The sequence below is a fragment of the Mustela nivalis genome (genome assembly GCF_964662115.1).
Source record: "Mustela nivalis genome assembly, chromosome: 4".
Classification (NCBI taxonomy): domain Eukaryota; kingdom Metazoa; phylum Chordata; class Mammalia; order Carnivora; family Mustelidae; genus Mustela; species Mustela nivalis.
The window spans coordinates 137,485,566-137,501,573 of NC_139023.1; the positions used below are offsets into that span (position 1 = coordinate 137,485,566).

Sequence of the window (16,008 nt, forward strand, 5' to 3'; positions counted from 1 at the left end):
GAGTCTCTCTCTGAATAACAAAGAATAAAGGCAGACATAATGCTACAACTACTGAAACATAAGAACTCAACTGTGTGGAAAACTCATAGTTAGAAAACAGATGTCAGACAAGGATAAGAGTTTTAAAAGTAAGTGTGCAATGCTGCACAAGTCAAGGTGAAAGAATTTCACAATCAAGAGGAAATTAATAATCTCAAATGCAGAGGTCAACAACACTAAAAAGAAACTGTTATGACTGAAGTTGAGTAGTAGCATTCCAAAACCCATTTTTGTGGGGGAAGTGATGAGAACAGAAGCCAGAATACTGACAAGTAAAAGATCTTCCAAGTGATCACATCTTAAGGAAGAAATCTGGCAAAGAAAAGAGGCAAAGAAAAATACCAGAATCAGGTAAATTTCAGTGTGCCCAGTGAGATAAAATCTTGACATAGTAAGCTGCAGACAATATTATAAGAAAGCATGAGTTAAAAAAAAAAAAAACTGGAAATGAATACAGATAACTGATTGAAGATGTCTGAGAAGAGATGAAAGTTGTTAGAAACAGGGAAGGTAACTAAGTAGGCAGGAAACCCCATTAAAGGAATCCTCACACACATCTTCAAAATGTGCCTCTCAAGGCAAGATTCAGAATCAGACTTGTGATGAAAAGCAGTTGCATCTCTTTTGAGATTGGTTACTCTCTGAATATAGTCTGGTGCTAATATCACCTGACTTGAATCTGAGTCTAATGTTGTAGACTTGAATTGTCTAATGTTTCCCTTTAGCAAAATGAAGGCTGAAAATACTGGAAAGTAATGTTGAAAGTAATGCTGAAAATACTGGACTAGAACACTGAAGCAATATATTTCAAAATATCAAGCAATATGATATTTCAAAAATCACCTTCTTCGCCAATTAGAAGCACAGGAGGATAAGTTTTGACAAATAACTTGTGTAACTACTACCACAATCAAAAGCATATCCATCACCCCAAAAAGCTGCCTCATTACTCTGCAGTCAACGTTCCCTCATCCCAGCCACTCAACCACTGATCTGCTCTCTGTCATGGATTGGACTGCCTTTTCCATAATTTCATGTAACTGAAATCATACAATATGTACTCTTATGTCTGGCTTCCTTAACTCAGTATGTTTTTGACTGGTCCATGTTGTTGCATGTATTAACAGCTTATTGCTTTTTATTGCTGAGTAGTATTTGAATATATTTTCAAACAACAGGTAAGCTTCTCACATATTATGATCACCGTATGATCCAACTATGCGCAACATTACATAATTTTTTAAAAAACACATTCATAAGAGATACATCAGAAATAAAGCAGTAAGTCCCAGATTTTGCAGATATTAAATAACCAAAGACATTTGGTAATTTATACTCTGAATAATGCCTTATTAGAGGTTTATAATAATGGTATTAATTTTGAAATCTTTCCCTTAATGTCTAGTTTCTGTTTTATCTTTAGTTAGGGGATTTCCTTAATTTGATCAACATTATACTGAGGCTCTAGGTCCCTATCAACTGTTGAGAAATCAAACAATCTAAGAGGCTTAGAGAAATCAAACAACCTAAGAGGTTAACTATTTCAAACTCCATGGGAAAGAAGTACAGAAACTAACATAAGAATTTGCTTTAAGGGCGCCTGGGTGGCTCAGTCGATTAAGCGGCTGCCTTCAGCTCAGGTCATGATCCCAGGGTCCTGTAATCGAGCCCCATATCAGGGTCCCTGCTCAGTGGAGAGCCTGCCTTCTCCCTCTCCTTCTCCCTCTGCCACTCTGCCTACTTGTGCTCTCTCTCTCTCTGTCAAATAAATAAATAAAATCTTTAAAAAAATTAAAAGAAAAAAGAATTTGCTTTAAGTCATGAGAAATAGTTTTCTTAATCCTCAATAAAAGCATTATAAAAATTTATAAAATGAAGCAGAAATCTATTAAGCACATACGATGGAATTCTGTTGAAAAACTGTCCTAATCAGTTACCAAACAACATTGATTAAACTGGACTTCAGGATTAAGTATAGCTTTAGACATCATAGAAGAAAAGACATCTTATTGCATAGAGGATACATGCAAAAGGAGAAGAAAAAATAATCAAATTCTCAACACTAACCATGTAACTGATATAAAATGCTTGACAAAATCAAAGGGCCTACATTTTAATTAAGTTTTATTTTATAATCAGTTAAGATATGGAATTAGTTATTTTAGAATGGGCAACACTTAGTCATTCTTGTCATTCAGGAGGTAGCAAGCTGTACTTCCAAGTACAGTAGATAGTACAGCACAAAAATGCTAAAGTATAATAAAGATAAAAGTATATTACTAAAAACAGTATAATATATTAACACAGAATTAGAAAAAGTGACTTACTGAATTATTAATACGTAATATGAAAAATATGAAAGCCAGCACAGAACACACATATCTACATAAAACAAACTTTTATTCAAATCATAACTTTTGGGGAAAAGAAGTAAAAATGGCAACAAGTCAATCTGACAAATCTATTTAGAACCTAAATACTAATGAGCTTGGGTCAGGGAATGAATTCACAATTTGAAGACATGTGGTGCATAAACAATGAATCCTGGAACACTGAAAAAATAAAATTAAAAAAATAAAGACATGTTGACTAAAAGTTGATTGGATGACATGCATTAAAATTATAATACAGAGGAATAAAAGTATATTCATTTTTTTATTGCTGTGTAACAAATTACCACAAACTTAGTAGCTTAAGACAATATCCATTGTCTCACTGTTTTCTTGGCTCAGCAGTCTGGATGCAGTTAGCCAAGTTTCCTGTTCAGGATCTCACTAGAGAGCAATGAAGGTGTCAGCCAGAACTGCAATTCTCATCTGAGGATCAGGATCCTCTTTCAAGTTCACTAGATATTGTAAGAATTCATTTCCTTGTGGCCATAATTCTAAGGTCACCACCTTCTTGCTAATTGTTAGTCAAAGAGGACTATCTACTCCTAAAGGCTACCTATACTTTCTTGCAACATTGTTTGCTTTTTTAGAGGCCAGCAGAAGCTTGTCTCTCAAACTTTATTCTCCCCTTCCCGTCTGTTATAAGAGAATCTCGTTAAATGTCAACAGTAATCACAGGAGTGACTATCCCATTACCACTTCACCATGTAACAAAATCTAACCAAGAGAACTGTGACACCACCTTACCCATAAGGTTCCACCAAGGGGAGGGAATACAAGGTATCTACACCAGAATCATAACTTTGAGAGACCATCTTAGAATTCAGCCTACTGTAGACACCTAAGGATACTACAAGAGCAAAAGAGGAAATTTTAGATTCAGACAAACAGAACAAAAAAGAAACAGGGAGTCAAACCAATGAGTCCTTACTAGCCACACTCCAGGCATTGTTTTCGAAATTTTTTTTTTCTTTTCTTTTCCTTTTTTTTTAATGAAGAAGTTAAGGCTTAGAAAAGTTAAGTAACTTGCCCAAGGTTATAGAGTCTGGATCTACCCAAAAGGAGTGTCTGAATTAATATATCTAGTTAAATGGTTAGCTAGGTAATCTGCTATCTAGATAAATGTTTGGTTGTGGGATTGACAGTGAAGAGGGAGGGAGGGGTGCTCTCAAGTAAGGAGAAACACTGTGCAAAAAGACAAAGAGATTAGACAGGTTACACACAATAAGAAAACTTCAAAACAAGTATGATCTTTATAGTTCAGCCTCACTTGAGCACATAGCCTGTGGTAGGGAATGGATGGAGATGAGCTTAGAGAGATAGGCAGGTACCAGTCTAACAAGAATCTTATGAAAACTTATTCCTTAAGGACAGATGAAGCAATGAAAGAATTTTAGGCAGAAGTGTGAAAAATTTTATTGAAATTTAAAAAAGATTCTTCTGGAAAAATGATATATCATAGCCTTCACACTGAACTTTTTAAACAATTTACCAGATATTAGTTATCAATACAAATTTTGTATCAAATACATGTAGGAAAACTAAGAATTTGTAATAGATGAAGAATTCCAGGTAAAAAGTTAATACCTCCCCTCCTCCTAAAGTCAGTTATATACATTTCAAAGAGCAAGGTGAAACTGGAGAAAATAACCACAGCAGTGTAACCATATGGGTATCAAATGCCTACCTTTACTTCACCACTTCCACCAGTACTTAGCACGTTTCTCCATCCTTGTTCCCTGGCCCTATTTATTCTCTCCAACTTTTGGGGAAAAGAAACAAACAAAACAAAATTTCAAGTATTTAATATAAAATACATGAAATATATTTACTTACACAATGGAAATCAGTGTATTCCTTTAGGGAAAAAAAAGTATATGTGTGGGGAGGGGGTAGAATGCACCACGGAAAAATGGATTATCCTCTTACCCTTTCCTTTTCCTGTCTTTTCATCTGCTCGGCCTTCATTAAACTAATCTGTAACAATTTTAAAGACAAACTTCTTAGAACTCTTTAAACTATTATCATCCACAACTTGGCAAGGAAGAAAAAAGCAAAAAAACTACCTGATCCTTTTGTTTCTTTTCTTTTTCAATAAATTCCAACTTTCGCTTTCTTGCTGCTTCCTTAAATAAAAAAAGAACAGTTTTATCAATAGTAATTCCTACTTTTTCTAGTTTCATAAGGAAAGTTAGTATGGTAAACATATGCCCAGGGAGATTAGGAAGGGAAAAAAAGGATTAAGTTGAAGGTTAATTTGTTTGAAAGAAATAAGGAGGAAAGGTTTGGAGGTTTTATAAGATTTTGTTTCTTAGAATTGTTTTTGCAAAGCTTTAAAATAAGCAGACAGATGTCTTTATACCTCAAACATTTTCCTCCTTTCTTCTCCGGGATTCACTTTCTTCACTGGAATGTGATGGGCCTGGACAAAAAGTAAAACTACAAATTAGATAAGGATTTTGAGGTACCTATTTGAAAAATTCAAATTTGTAGAAACTTAAAATAAGAAAAAGGTAAAGCCAAATACTGCCATGACTCTGTTTCAAAACATATTATCCCCACAGTAACACAATAATAGGAAGAAACTCTTAACACCTACTTACATCAATGGATAGATAGATCATTCAGACAGAAAATCAACAAGGAAACAGCAGCTTTGAAAATCACATTAGACCAGATATACCTAACAGATACATATAGAACACTCCACCCAAAAACCTCAGAATACACATTCTTTTCCAATGCACATGTAACATTCTCCAGAATGTTAGGCCACAAAACAAGGTTCAATAAACTTAAAAAGATTAAAACCATATCATGCATCCTTTCCAACCACAATGGTATGGTTTTAGAAATCAATCACAAGAAAAACTGTGGAAAGAATACAAACACATGGAGCTAAATAACAAGCTACTAAACAATGAATGGATCAACCAAGAATTCAAAGAGAAATAAAAAAAAAAGAAATACATGTAAACAAATGAAAATGAAAACACAACCATCCAAAATCTTTGGAATAAAGCAAAAGCTGTTCTAAAAGGGAAGTTTAGGGGCGCCTGTGTGGCTCAGAGGATTAAAGCCTCTGCCTTTGGCTCAGGTCATGATTCCTGGGGTCCTGGGATCGAGCCCCACATCAGGCTCTCTGCTTGGCAGCAAGCCTGCTTCCCTTCCATTCTCTGCCTGCCTCTCTGCCTACTTGTGATCTCTGTCAAATAAATAATAAATAAAATCTTTTAAAAAAATAAAAGGGAAGTTTATAGCAATATAGGCCTACCTCAAGAAACAAGAAAAATCTCAAATACAAAACCTAACCGTATACCTAAAGGAGCTAGAAAAAGAACAAGGTCCAAAGCCAGAAAATAATAAAGATTAGAGCAGGAAAAAAACAAACAAAATACAAACATATATATGTATTTTATATATATATATCTCTAAAAATTTCTCTAAAAATTATATATATACATATCCCTAAAAATAAAAGAATGACTCAAGTGTTTGGTATGGTGTTTCTTAAGCAAAAAGAAACCTCAGATTCAAAGAAACTATGAAAAAGGGTTCTTCTACAATTACTGAGTTCTGTCCTCAGATACAGATGTTAATTTTCAAAGTTCTCTAATATGAAAATAAAATGTCATTTAGAAAGCCCAATATTGAAGAGATAAATTTTTTAAAAAGTAGTTATACAATATATGTTCACTATTATATAAAATTTAAACAATAGTAAGAAGAAGTTAGTCTACTTCACTCTCTACTTGTAGAGGTAACCACTGTCAGTATTTTCATGAGTAACCTTCCAATACACACTTAAGTATATATATAACTATATACATACAAAGAATTTTAGCTTTTTATGCTTCTTACATAAACGTAATAACAATGTGTTATTAGATGAAAAAATGCTTTTTGCTGTTAACAATGCTCCTTGACATTTTCACACTGTAGTAAGCAAATTAACAATGGCAATATTCCATACAATGGATATAATTAATTTATTTTAGCATTCCTCTAGGGATGGATAACTGGGTTGGTTCTACTTTTTCCTACTTCATATGCTTGTAAGGCACTTCCCTATCCACTCATCTTTGTGCCATATGCAAGCTTTCAGAAGGGCAATTTTTCTAGACATGGAAGTACATGTCTAACACAACTTAGATGTTGAGAAAAACTGCCCTCCCAAGAGTCTGCACCAAATTATACTCCCACCAAAACACTCATTTACTCACAGTCTCACGAATATTGAGTATTATCAATCTATCTTGATTTTCTGCTTTTAAAAAGGTTAACAATAACTCCCAGTATAGAGATATTAACATTTGTCTTTTTATGTACCAATTGTTCATCTAATTGTGGCATTGTTCAATTACAGGAGCTCTTTGCATACTGCAGAAAATAAGATTATTACAGATGTTACAAATATTTTCCCCATTCTATTAGTTGCTGTTTGTTGTATCTTTCACCATACAGAAGTTTATAATTTATATACAGTTAAATCTGCCAATCTTTTCCTTTATGAGATCTGCATATATTGTTTTACTAAGAAGACATTTTAACCTCGATACTATGTTTTGTTTCTGCCACTTAGTTTCATTTTTATATTTAGATCTTTAATTTATATTTAGATTTTTAAACATTTATAGTTATATTTTTATTTGTAGACCTACCTAAAATAAATTTTTATTCATGATATGAGTTGGGAATCTACATTTTTCTAGGATTTCTAGGAAATTCAATTATCTCATAACAATTTATAAGCTGATACATCTTCCCCCCCACTGGTTTAAAATGCCTCATGTATCATATAATAAATTCACACAAATATTTGGGTCAGTTTCTCAAATTCTCTAATCTATTCCACATAATCATCTCCTCTTTTTTCTTTCTTTTTTTTTTTTTTTTAAACTGGGATACAAAGTCACCTATAGGAAAGTAGATAAAAGATCTACACAGAGGTTAGCAAAAATAAATAACCATATAGCTACAACTCAAGTCAAACCAATACCCAGAATCCCTCCAAGTATCCTTTCACAAATTCTACCTCTACAACTTTTTAACTACCACCTTGCTTTTCTTTATTGTTTTGCAACTTACATATGCCTTCCTAAACAATATATTTTATTATTTTTCTGATTCTGAATTTCTGAATTTCTAATGAATGGAATTATATAATATGTATTCTTTTGTATCTTGTTTCTGTTGCTTAATACTGTTTTGGGAATTTATCTACATTATCGTTTCTACCTACAAGCTGCTTCTTTGAGATCACACAGGTATCTTCAACTGTATTTACACAGAAGAGAAAATATGGTAACATAAAACATCACATTAAGAGAAATGTTTTATTTTGCATTTCCTTTTAAAAATCAGAACTAAACCTATTCATAGAACTCCCTCTGGTGGCATAAGAACAGAATCCTTAAAAAAATAACATTACAGGCACTGAAACAAGTTTCTGACATGCAAATATTTTTATCATATGCTAAGTAGTAATACTATGTTATTAGCCTAAATTTTTCCAGTTAAAAAGTGACAAGATAATATTATTAAGTGGTTGTAGTTTTCTTATAAACTTCTCATTTTCAAGCTTTCACCACCTCCATGAACACACTAACTAACTTTACACCTATTTATGGGAGCAATTTCTCCTAGTGAACTACAGGCTGATTTAACAACTTCTACACAACTAAATAAAGAACAAGAGAAACAAAGACATGTTTTGTTTTGTTTTTTTAAAGGGGGGGGGGCTCCCATCCCCAATGTTGAGAACTACAGTGCTGAGGGTCTGGAAACAAAGTGGTCTGCCCTGGGACACAGAAAATAAGCTGTTTAAAAGAACAACTAGTATATAAAAGATCTGGCCCTAGAACTCCATCAAACAGAGGAGCAACTATAACTCCATCTAGGTACAAGTGGCTGGGAGTACCATGGTTTACACTACCTCCTCCGCCATGAAAGCACAGACCAGATTAAGGTACAAGACACCAAAGCTGGCCTACCCACTTCATCATGCTCTGTGTCCCTAGCCCACAGCAGCCCCAGGAGTTCTGGAGCTTTAAAAGAGAACCAGCATACAAAAGAGCAAGTCTTAAAAATCCACCAAGGGGCAGAGAGAGCTGATAGAACTCTTTCTGGGCCAAGTTAGAAGGGCTAGTGAGTAACACAGTTTACACTCCCCTCTACCTTAGTAAAGGGAGCAGGGTCCTGGTACCCTATCTGGCCTGCCACTTCAATGGGCCCCAGGCCTCTAACCCACACCAGATCCAGCCATCAAGGTAGCCAGAGGGCAGTGCACACAAATCCCCTGGTCAGCACTTACTACAGCTCCACCTTTTGTGCCAAAATGACACAGGCCCAGACCACCATGGCTTTGGACAGTTTATAAGGGTAGCTCTGGTGCATGGTGCTATAGGACCACCCAGGTGATACCTGCTTCAGCTCCAGCTGCCATGCCAGGGTACCCCAGGTATGAAGGCCCCCAAAACACCCCACCTGTACTGGCCTCAGCTCCAGTCACTTTGTCAGAGCACTCTCTATGCAGAGAGTCCTAGAACACCCCGAAATATATCTAGTTCAGTTTCACCAGACCAATGTGCCCTGTATAGAACCATGGGACCCTCTGTGTTACACAGTGCTTCAGCTCTCCTGACAAGCTGTCCTCTGCATTTAGGGGCCCCAGACACTCCCTCCCAGGCCTGTAACCAGTTTAGTTTTAGCTATCCTGCCAGGGTGCCCACTGCATTGAGAATCCCAGAATCCCTTGCTTGGATCTGTTTCAGTTTCAGCTCCTCCTAGGGCACCCTCTGAACAGATAGCAACAGGACCACTCTGGCCACACCATCCCAACAAGGCAACCGGGCACAGAATGCCCTATGACCTCCAGGCCACAACAGTCACAGTTCCACCCAGCCACCACAAGTCATCAAGCACACACAGTCTACATAAGGGACAACCATATTTAGGACCACTCCTCCCAAGTTAAGGAAAAGCAGCTGTTCCACATATACCATAGAGACAAACACAGAAAGGCAAGCAAAATAGGTAGAAAGAAGAGTATGTTCCAAAAGAAGGCCACTCCTTCAGGACTGGGAGAGATACTCTTTCACCCAATACAGAGAAACAAATAGAGAAAGCCAAACGAGGAAACAGATACATGTTCCAAACAAAAGAATAAGACAAAAGTCTCAGAAAAAGACCTAATAATATGAAGATAAGTAACATACCTGATAAATAATTCAAAGTAATGGTCATAAATATCTTCACTGAACTCAGATCAAGAATGGGTGAACACAGAGAAAACTTTGACAAATAGAAAGGAAACACAAGGAAGTACCAAACAAAAGTCAGAGCTGAAGAATACAAAAATTGAACTGAAAAACACACTAGAGGGGTTCAACAGCAGACAAGATGAAGTACAAATACAGATTAGTGAGCTGGAAGATAAAGTCATGAAACTCACCCAGACAGAGCATCAAAAAGAAAAAAAATTTAAAAAATGAAAATAAGGGACCTCTGGGACAGTATCACATGGAATAATATTTGCATTATATGGGTCCTGGAAGAAGAGAAAAAAAAGAGGTCAGAAAACTTAACTGAATAAATAATGACTGAAAACTTCCCAAACCTAGGGAAGAAAGTGAAATCCAGGTCCAGGGAGTACAGAGAATTCCAAATAAAATGAACCAAAAGAAAGCTACACCAACACACACTATAATTAAAATATCAAAAGTAAAGAGAGAATTTTTTAAAAACACCAAGAGAACTCTAAGCAAATTGTCACATACAAAAGAAACCCCAGAAAGCTGTCGGATTTCTCAGCAGAAAGTTTGGAAGCCAGAATGTAATGTCATAACATAAATAGTGTTAAAAGGGAAAAGCTTACAAAGTAGAAGACTTTACCTGGCAAGATTATCATTCAGATTTAAAGAAAAGATAAAGAGTTTACTGGACAAACAAGATAAAGGACGTTATCACCATTAGACCAGCCTTATAAGAAATATTAAGGGACTTCTTTAAGTTGAAATGGCAATAATTAATAAAAAGAAAACATACAGAAGTAAAAAGCTTGCTGGAAATGGTAAAAACTGGATTAATCACTTATAAAGATACACACAAATTTAAAGAAATAAGTAGTAAAGGGGCGCCTGGGTGGCTCAGTGGGTTAAAGCCTCTGCCTTCGGCTCAGGTCATGATCTGAGGGTCCTGGAATTGAGCCCCCCATCAGGCTCTCTGTTCCGCAGGGAACCTGCTTTCTCCTCTCTCTCTGCCTGCCTCTCTGCCTACTTGTGATCTGTCAAATAAATAAATAAAATCTTAAAAAAAAAAAAAAGTAGTAAAATTAACTAAATCTACAAAAATTAGTTAAGGAATACATAAAACAAAAAGATATAAAGAGTGACATCAAAAATATAACATGTGGAAGGGGGAAATATAGTGTCTTAAAATATGTTCAAATATAAGTTGCTATCCACCAAACCAGCCCTACAAGAAATAATGAAAGAGTTCCTCTAAGCAAAGAGAGAGTCCAAAAGAAACATAGACCAAAAAGGAACAGAGAAAATATACAGTAATAATCACCTTACAGGAAATACAATAGCACTAAACTCGTATCTTTCATCGTGACTCTGCATGTAAATGGGCTAAATGCCCTAATCAAAAGACACAGGGTATCAGAATGGATAAAAAAGCAAGACCATCAATATACTGTCTGCAAGAGACTCATTTTAGACCCAAAGTCACCTCCAGATAGAGAATGAGGGGGTGGAAAACCATTTATCATGCTAATGGGCAGCAAAAGAAATCCTTATATCAGACAAATTAGATTTTAAAGCAAAGACTGTAATAAAAGATGAGGAAGGACACTATATCACACTTAAAGGGCCTATCCAACAAGATCCAACAATTCTAAATATTTACGCCCCTAACACGGGAACAGCAAATTATACAAGCCAATTAATAAGCAAATCATAGAAACACATCAACAATAACACAGTAATAGTAGGGGACTTTACCACACTCTTCACTGAAATGGACAGATCGTCTAATCAAAAGATCAACAGGAAATAAGGGCTTTAAATGACACATTGGACCAAACAGACTACACAGATATATTGAGAACATTCCATCCCAAAGCAAAAAAAATTAAAAATAAAAAAATAAATACACTTTCTTCTCCAATGCATATGGAACATTCTCCAGAATACATCACATCCTGGGTCACAAACCAGGTCTCAACTGGTACCAAAAGACTGGGATCATTCCCTGCATATTTTTAGACCACAATGCTTTGAAACTAGAACTCAACCACAAGAGGAAAGTTGGAAAGAACTCAAATGCATGGAGGCTAAAGAGCATCCTACTAAAGAATGAATGGGTCAACCAGCAAATTAAAGAAGAACTTTAAAAATTCATGGAAACAGGGATGCCTGGGTGGCTCAGTGGGTTGAAGCCTCTGCCTTAGGCTCAGGTCATGATCCCAGGGTTCTGGGATCGAGCCCCACATCAGGCTCTCTGCTCAGCGGGGAGCCTGCTTCCTCCTCTCTCTCTGCCTGCTTCTTTGCCTACTTGTGATCTCCGTCTGTCAAATAAATAAAATCTTAAAAAAAAAAATTCATGGAAACAAATGAAAACGAAAGCATAACTGTTCAAAATTTTGGGGATGCAGCAAAGGCAGTCTGAAAAGGAAATATATAGCAATAAAAGCCTTCTCAAGAAACAAAATAGTCTGAAATACACAATCTAACCTTAACTCATAAAGGAGCTAGAGGAAGAACAGCAAATAAAGCCTAAACCCAGCAGGAGAAGAGAGATAATAAAGATCAGAGCAGAAATCAATGAAATAAAACCAAAAGAACAGTAGAACAGATCAACAAAACTAGGAGCTGGTTCTTCAAAAGAATTAATAAGATTGATAAACCCCTGGCTAGATTTATCAAAAAGAAAAGAGAAAGGACCCAAATATATAAAATCATGAATGAAAGAGGAGAGATCACAACCAATATGAGCAATTATAAGAACATATAATGAGCAACTATCTGCCAACAAATTAGATAATCTGGATGAAAGGGACACACTCTTGGAGGCTTATAAACTGCCAAACCAAAATATGAAGAAATAGAAAACCTGAACAGACCAATAACGAGCAATGAATTTAAAGTAGTAATCAAAAATTTCCCAACAAACAGAGCCCAGGGCCAGATGGCTTCCCAGGAGAATTCTGTCAAACGTTTAAAGAAGAATACCTATTCTTCTGAAACTGTCCCCAAAAAATCAGAAATGAAAGGAAAACTTCCAAACCCATTTTATGAGGTTAACATTACCCTGATCCCAAAACCAAAGGCTCCACCACAAACAGGAAAATTACAGATTGATAACCTTGATGAACATGGATGCAAAGTCATATGGAATTGAGAGACTAGCTAATGAAGGAAAAGTCTGGAGGTCCAGGACTTCTGGTGATTAAAGAAGAGGAACAAAAGATATGATGGAATTGGTACATTAGGCCTAGATAAATGTTATATGGAAGAACTGAAGGAAGGAAGGGAGGAAGGCAGGGAGGGAAAACTCATGTGCCAGTTATCATATTGCCTCTCAGCTGCAAATTCACCCTTCTTCTTTTTAGAAGCCAGCCAATATAAACACTTTTTTGCTTGATAGCATGATGTTAAGCTTTGTCCGCAGATGATGTTGGAGGGACAGTGCAGAAGGCAATGGCTTCTGTTCCTAAGTAGCAGGCTTTCTTTCTTCTTGTTCCTCCTGCATGTGGGACACATAGTAACATTCACCCCTGTGGGCAACTTCCAAGAGTTCTGCTAGTATCCCTGTCAACTCCCCTGTGACCTTGGACAGCAACCCCAAGGCCAGTTTCCCACCACATTCCACTGGAGACCCAACTGGCAGCCCAGCCTACTTGTAAAGAGTTCAGCAACACCTGGCAACTTCCACCAGCACTCCAGCAGATTCAATCCCAGTAGATTCAATGATTCAAAGAATCACCAGGCAGCTTCCCAGTACATTTCACCGGCAGGCTAGGCAGGTTCTCAGGAGCTTCATCAGCTCTACTGTGGACAGTTTCATTTTTGCCAGCCTTAGCCTATGGCACACCTCAGTGAACTCACCATCCAGTAAATTATAGCCATACCACACCCAATAAGGTTTGAATCTCAGCATTAAGGGTGGGGTTGTAGCAATCTTCCAAAATCTATTTCTTCTTTGGTACTATGTTTCAGAGCTAGGTGTAGAGGCTGCTTCCTTTGTCTGCTCTTCTTATATTCTCTAAAGGTCTTTATTCCTTAAAGTTAATTCTCTAAACATAGTTACTAATTATTTAAACTTTCCTTGATCAAATTAGTATGTATTTTTTTTCTCCTGACTGGAGGCTGAATTATACAACTTATTTGAAGACTAATTCACGGTAATCATTTGAACTATGTTATGATGGGCTTTAACTTAGATTTCTCTTACAGCAGTGTGTTCAATGTTCATATGTATCTAAACACATGTGTAATGTGTATGCACATATGTATGCATGTGCACATGTAGCCCAAAACAAAACCGGTTTCATATACTAAAGTATGCAGCTATTGACATGAAGAAAAATGTCAGATCCCCACAACTAATACTGTGTGTTCTTGGACATTTCACCTAAATACTATAGGTGTTAATATTTTCATCTGAAATATTATAGACTATATAATAACATTCCTTCCAGTTCTATGTTTTTGATGAATTTATCTGATTATGAATTCTCAAATACAAAATTTTCCCACATTTTCATCAAGTATATCACATTTACTTGTTTTATACACAAAAACAAATGGCTCTGCTTAGGTTGTTCAAAAGTGATTTCACTGATGACATCACTTTCTTTTTACTGCACCAACTACTTAATTTATCTACTTATGTTTCTTTGTGACTTCTGTAAGTCTTCTTAGTTTTAGAAGACTGGTGAAGCAGAGAATAGCAATGTTCTTTAGTAACTTAACAAAAACAATCCTATGAATATCAAGATAACTCAATTGAACTGCAATAAAAAAAGATCAAACTGAATTTGCTACTAACACACAGTCTGTAATATGATCATACCTGTTTATATTTTTGGAGTGGTTTCTTTTCATGTAATTTTTTATCTCCAAATTTCTTATATGTTAAAGGTACTCCATACTTGGCGGCAGGCTTTGTAATTTTCTGAGCAGACACAACAGAAGCCAAGCTTTGTCCTGAAGCTGGTCTTTTAGCTATAAGAAAAGATATAAAGAGTTTTCTTCCTAGAGTTTTTTATATTAAATCTTTAATTTCAAAATTCTTCAAGACAGCACTTTTTCATTTTCATAATCATTGACAGCATTTGAGACTTTTCATTAAAAATCTTGTTTACTCCTTAGTACATGTCAATCAATGCCTTCATTATAAACTACTTGATACTGAAGCCATTTTTGGGGAGGAAGCAAAAAGCCACACATCTTTAAGATGTTGAAATTTCTCATTATTAAAAAAAAAAAGCACATCCCTAAAATGGACTTTAGATGATGACTGTATTTATGAATATACTAAAAATTAGTGAATTTAAGTGTTGACTTTAAGTGGTATAAAATTGTAACTCAATAAAACTGTTAAAAATATTTTTTAAAGAGGACTACTTTTTAGAAATTACTTTCAAAATTATCACATAAACTTCAAGAGCAAGTGTTTAACACTAACACCATCATTGTAGCAACTTTAATACTTTCATCATCTATAGTCTAAATGATGTCTATACCTACAGACTTAGGGATGAACAAACACTTTAAAATAATCACAGCTCAGGGTCCCATGAAATGGGTACCTTTACACACTATTGGTGGGAACATAAAATGGTCAAACTTTCTAGAGGACAATCTGTATCAAGAACAATGTATACGGATTGCTTTTAAAGAAATAATCAGAGATACATAAAAATTTATATACATATAAGTATAAGCCCTACAGCAATGATGTATCCAATTCTTATTGAGGCCTTGAATTCACAATGATGAATTCAATAAAGACAGTTAAATTGAAGAAATTTAAAGGAAATCTATTATTTGTATCAAAGATATTACCTAGGAACTAGGAAAAGTGGAAGAAAAAAATTTCCCTCTGAGAGTTCAACTGTAAGATCAAATCAGAACACAAATATATAACATCACAACATTGTAACTTGGCTAAATGTATTAAAATGACCAAAGAAATATCGTGTATACCAGTACACATACTGGCACACATACTGAAGAAGAAGCTAACGTCACAAAAGTTTTATAAAAATGAAGATTCACTGGTGTGGTGCATAAACAATGAATCTTAGAACACTGAAAAAAAATAAAATGACAAAAAAATTAAAATAAAATTAAAAATAAAAATGAATATTCCCAGGTGAAAAAATATTAAATAGTTCCCATTCACTTCCAGAAAGAGGGAGATTTACTTATCTGCTTTGGGAGTGTTTCTCAGGCTCAGTGATGGGCCACCAGTAGTATAAAGCTTAATATAGGGAGTTGGAGCCTACAAAGTATCTACAGACCCATCAGTAATACAATTCCTATTTCAGCCTCATGCTATTAAACATTTC

At 35.4% G+C, this 16,008-nt stretch overlaps 1 protein-coding gene across 15 annotated transcripts in view; it reads right to left on the reverse strand.

The window, feature by feature from the left end:
- The window catches only part of NEK1 (NIMA related kinase 1), a 214,428-nt gene that overhangs the window by 151,126 nt on the left and 47,294 nt on the right, over window positions 1-16,008 (reverse strand). For all 15 annotated transcript variants that reach the window (XM_082727264.1, XM_082727269.1, XM_082727266.1 and 12 more), the window contains 5 exons: window positions 14,508-14,659; window positions 4,792-4,851; window positions 4,496-4,555; window positions 4,359-4,406; window positions 4,117-4,191 (listed from right to left, as the gene is read on the reverse strand). In XM_082727264.1, coding sequence (XP_082583390.1) covers window positions 4,117-4,191; window positions 4,359-4,406; window positions 4,496-4,555; window positions 4,792-4,851; window positions 14,508-14,659 — 395 coding nt within the window. The remainder of the gene's footprint in view (window positions 1-4,116; window positions 4,192-4,358; window positions 4,407-4,495; window positions 4,556-4,791; window positions 4,852-14,507; window positions 14,660-16,008) is intronic.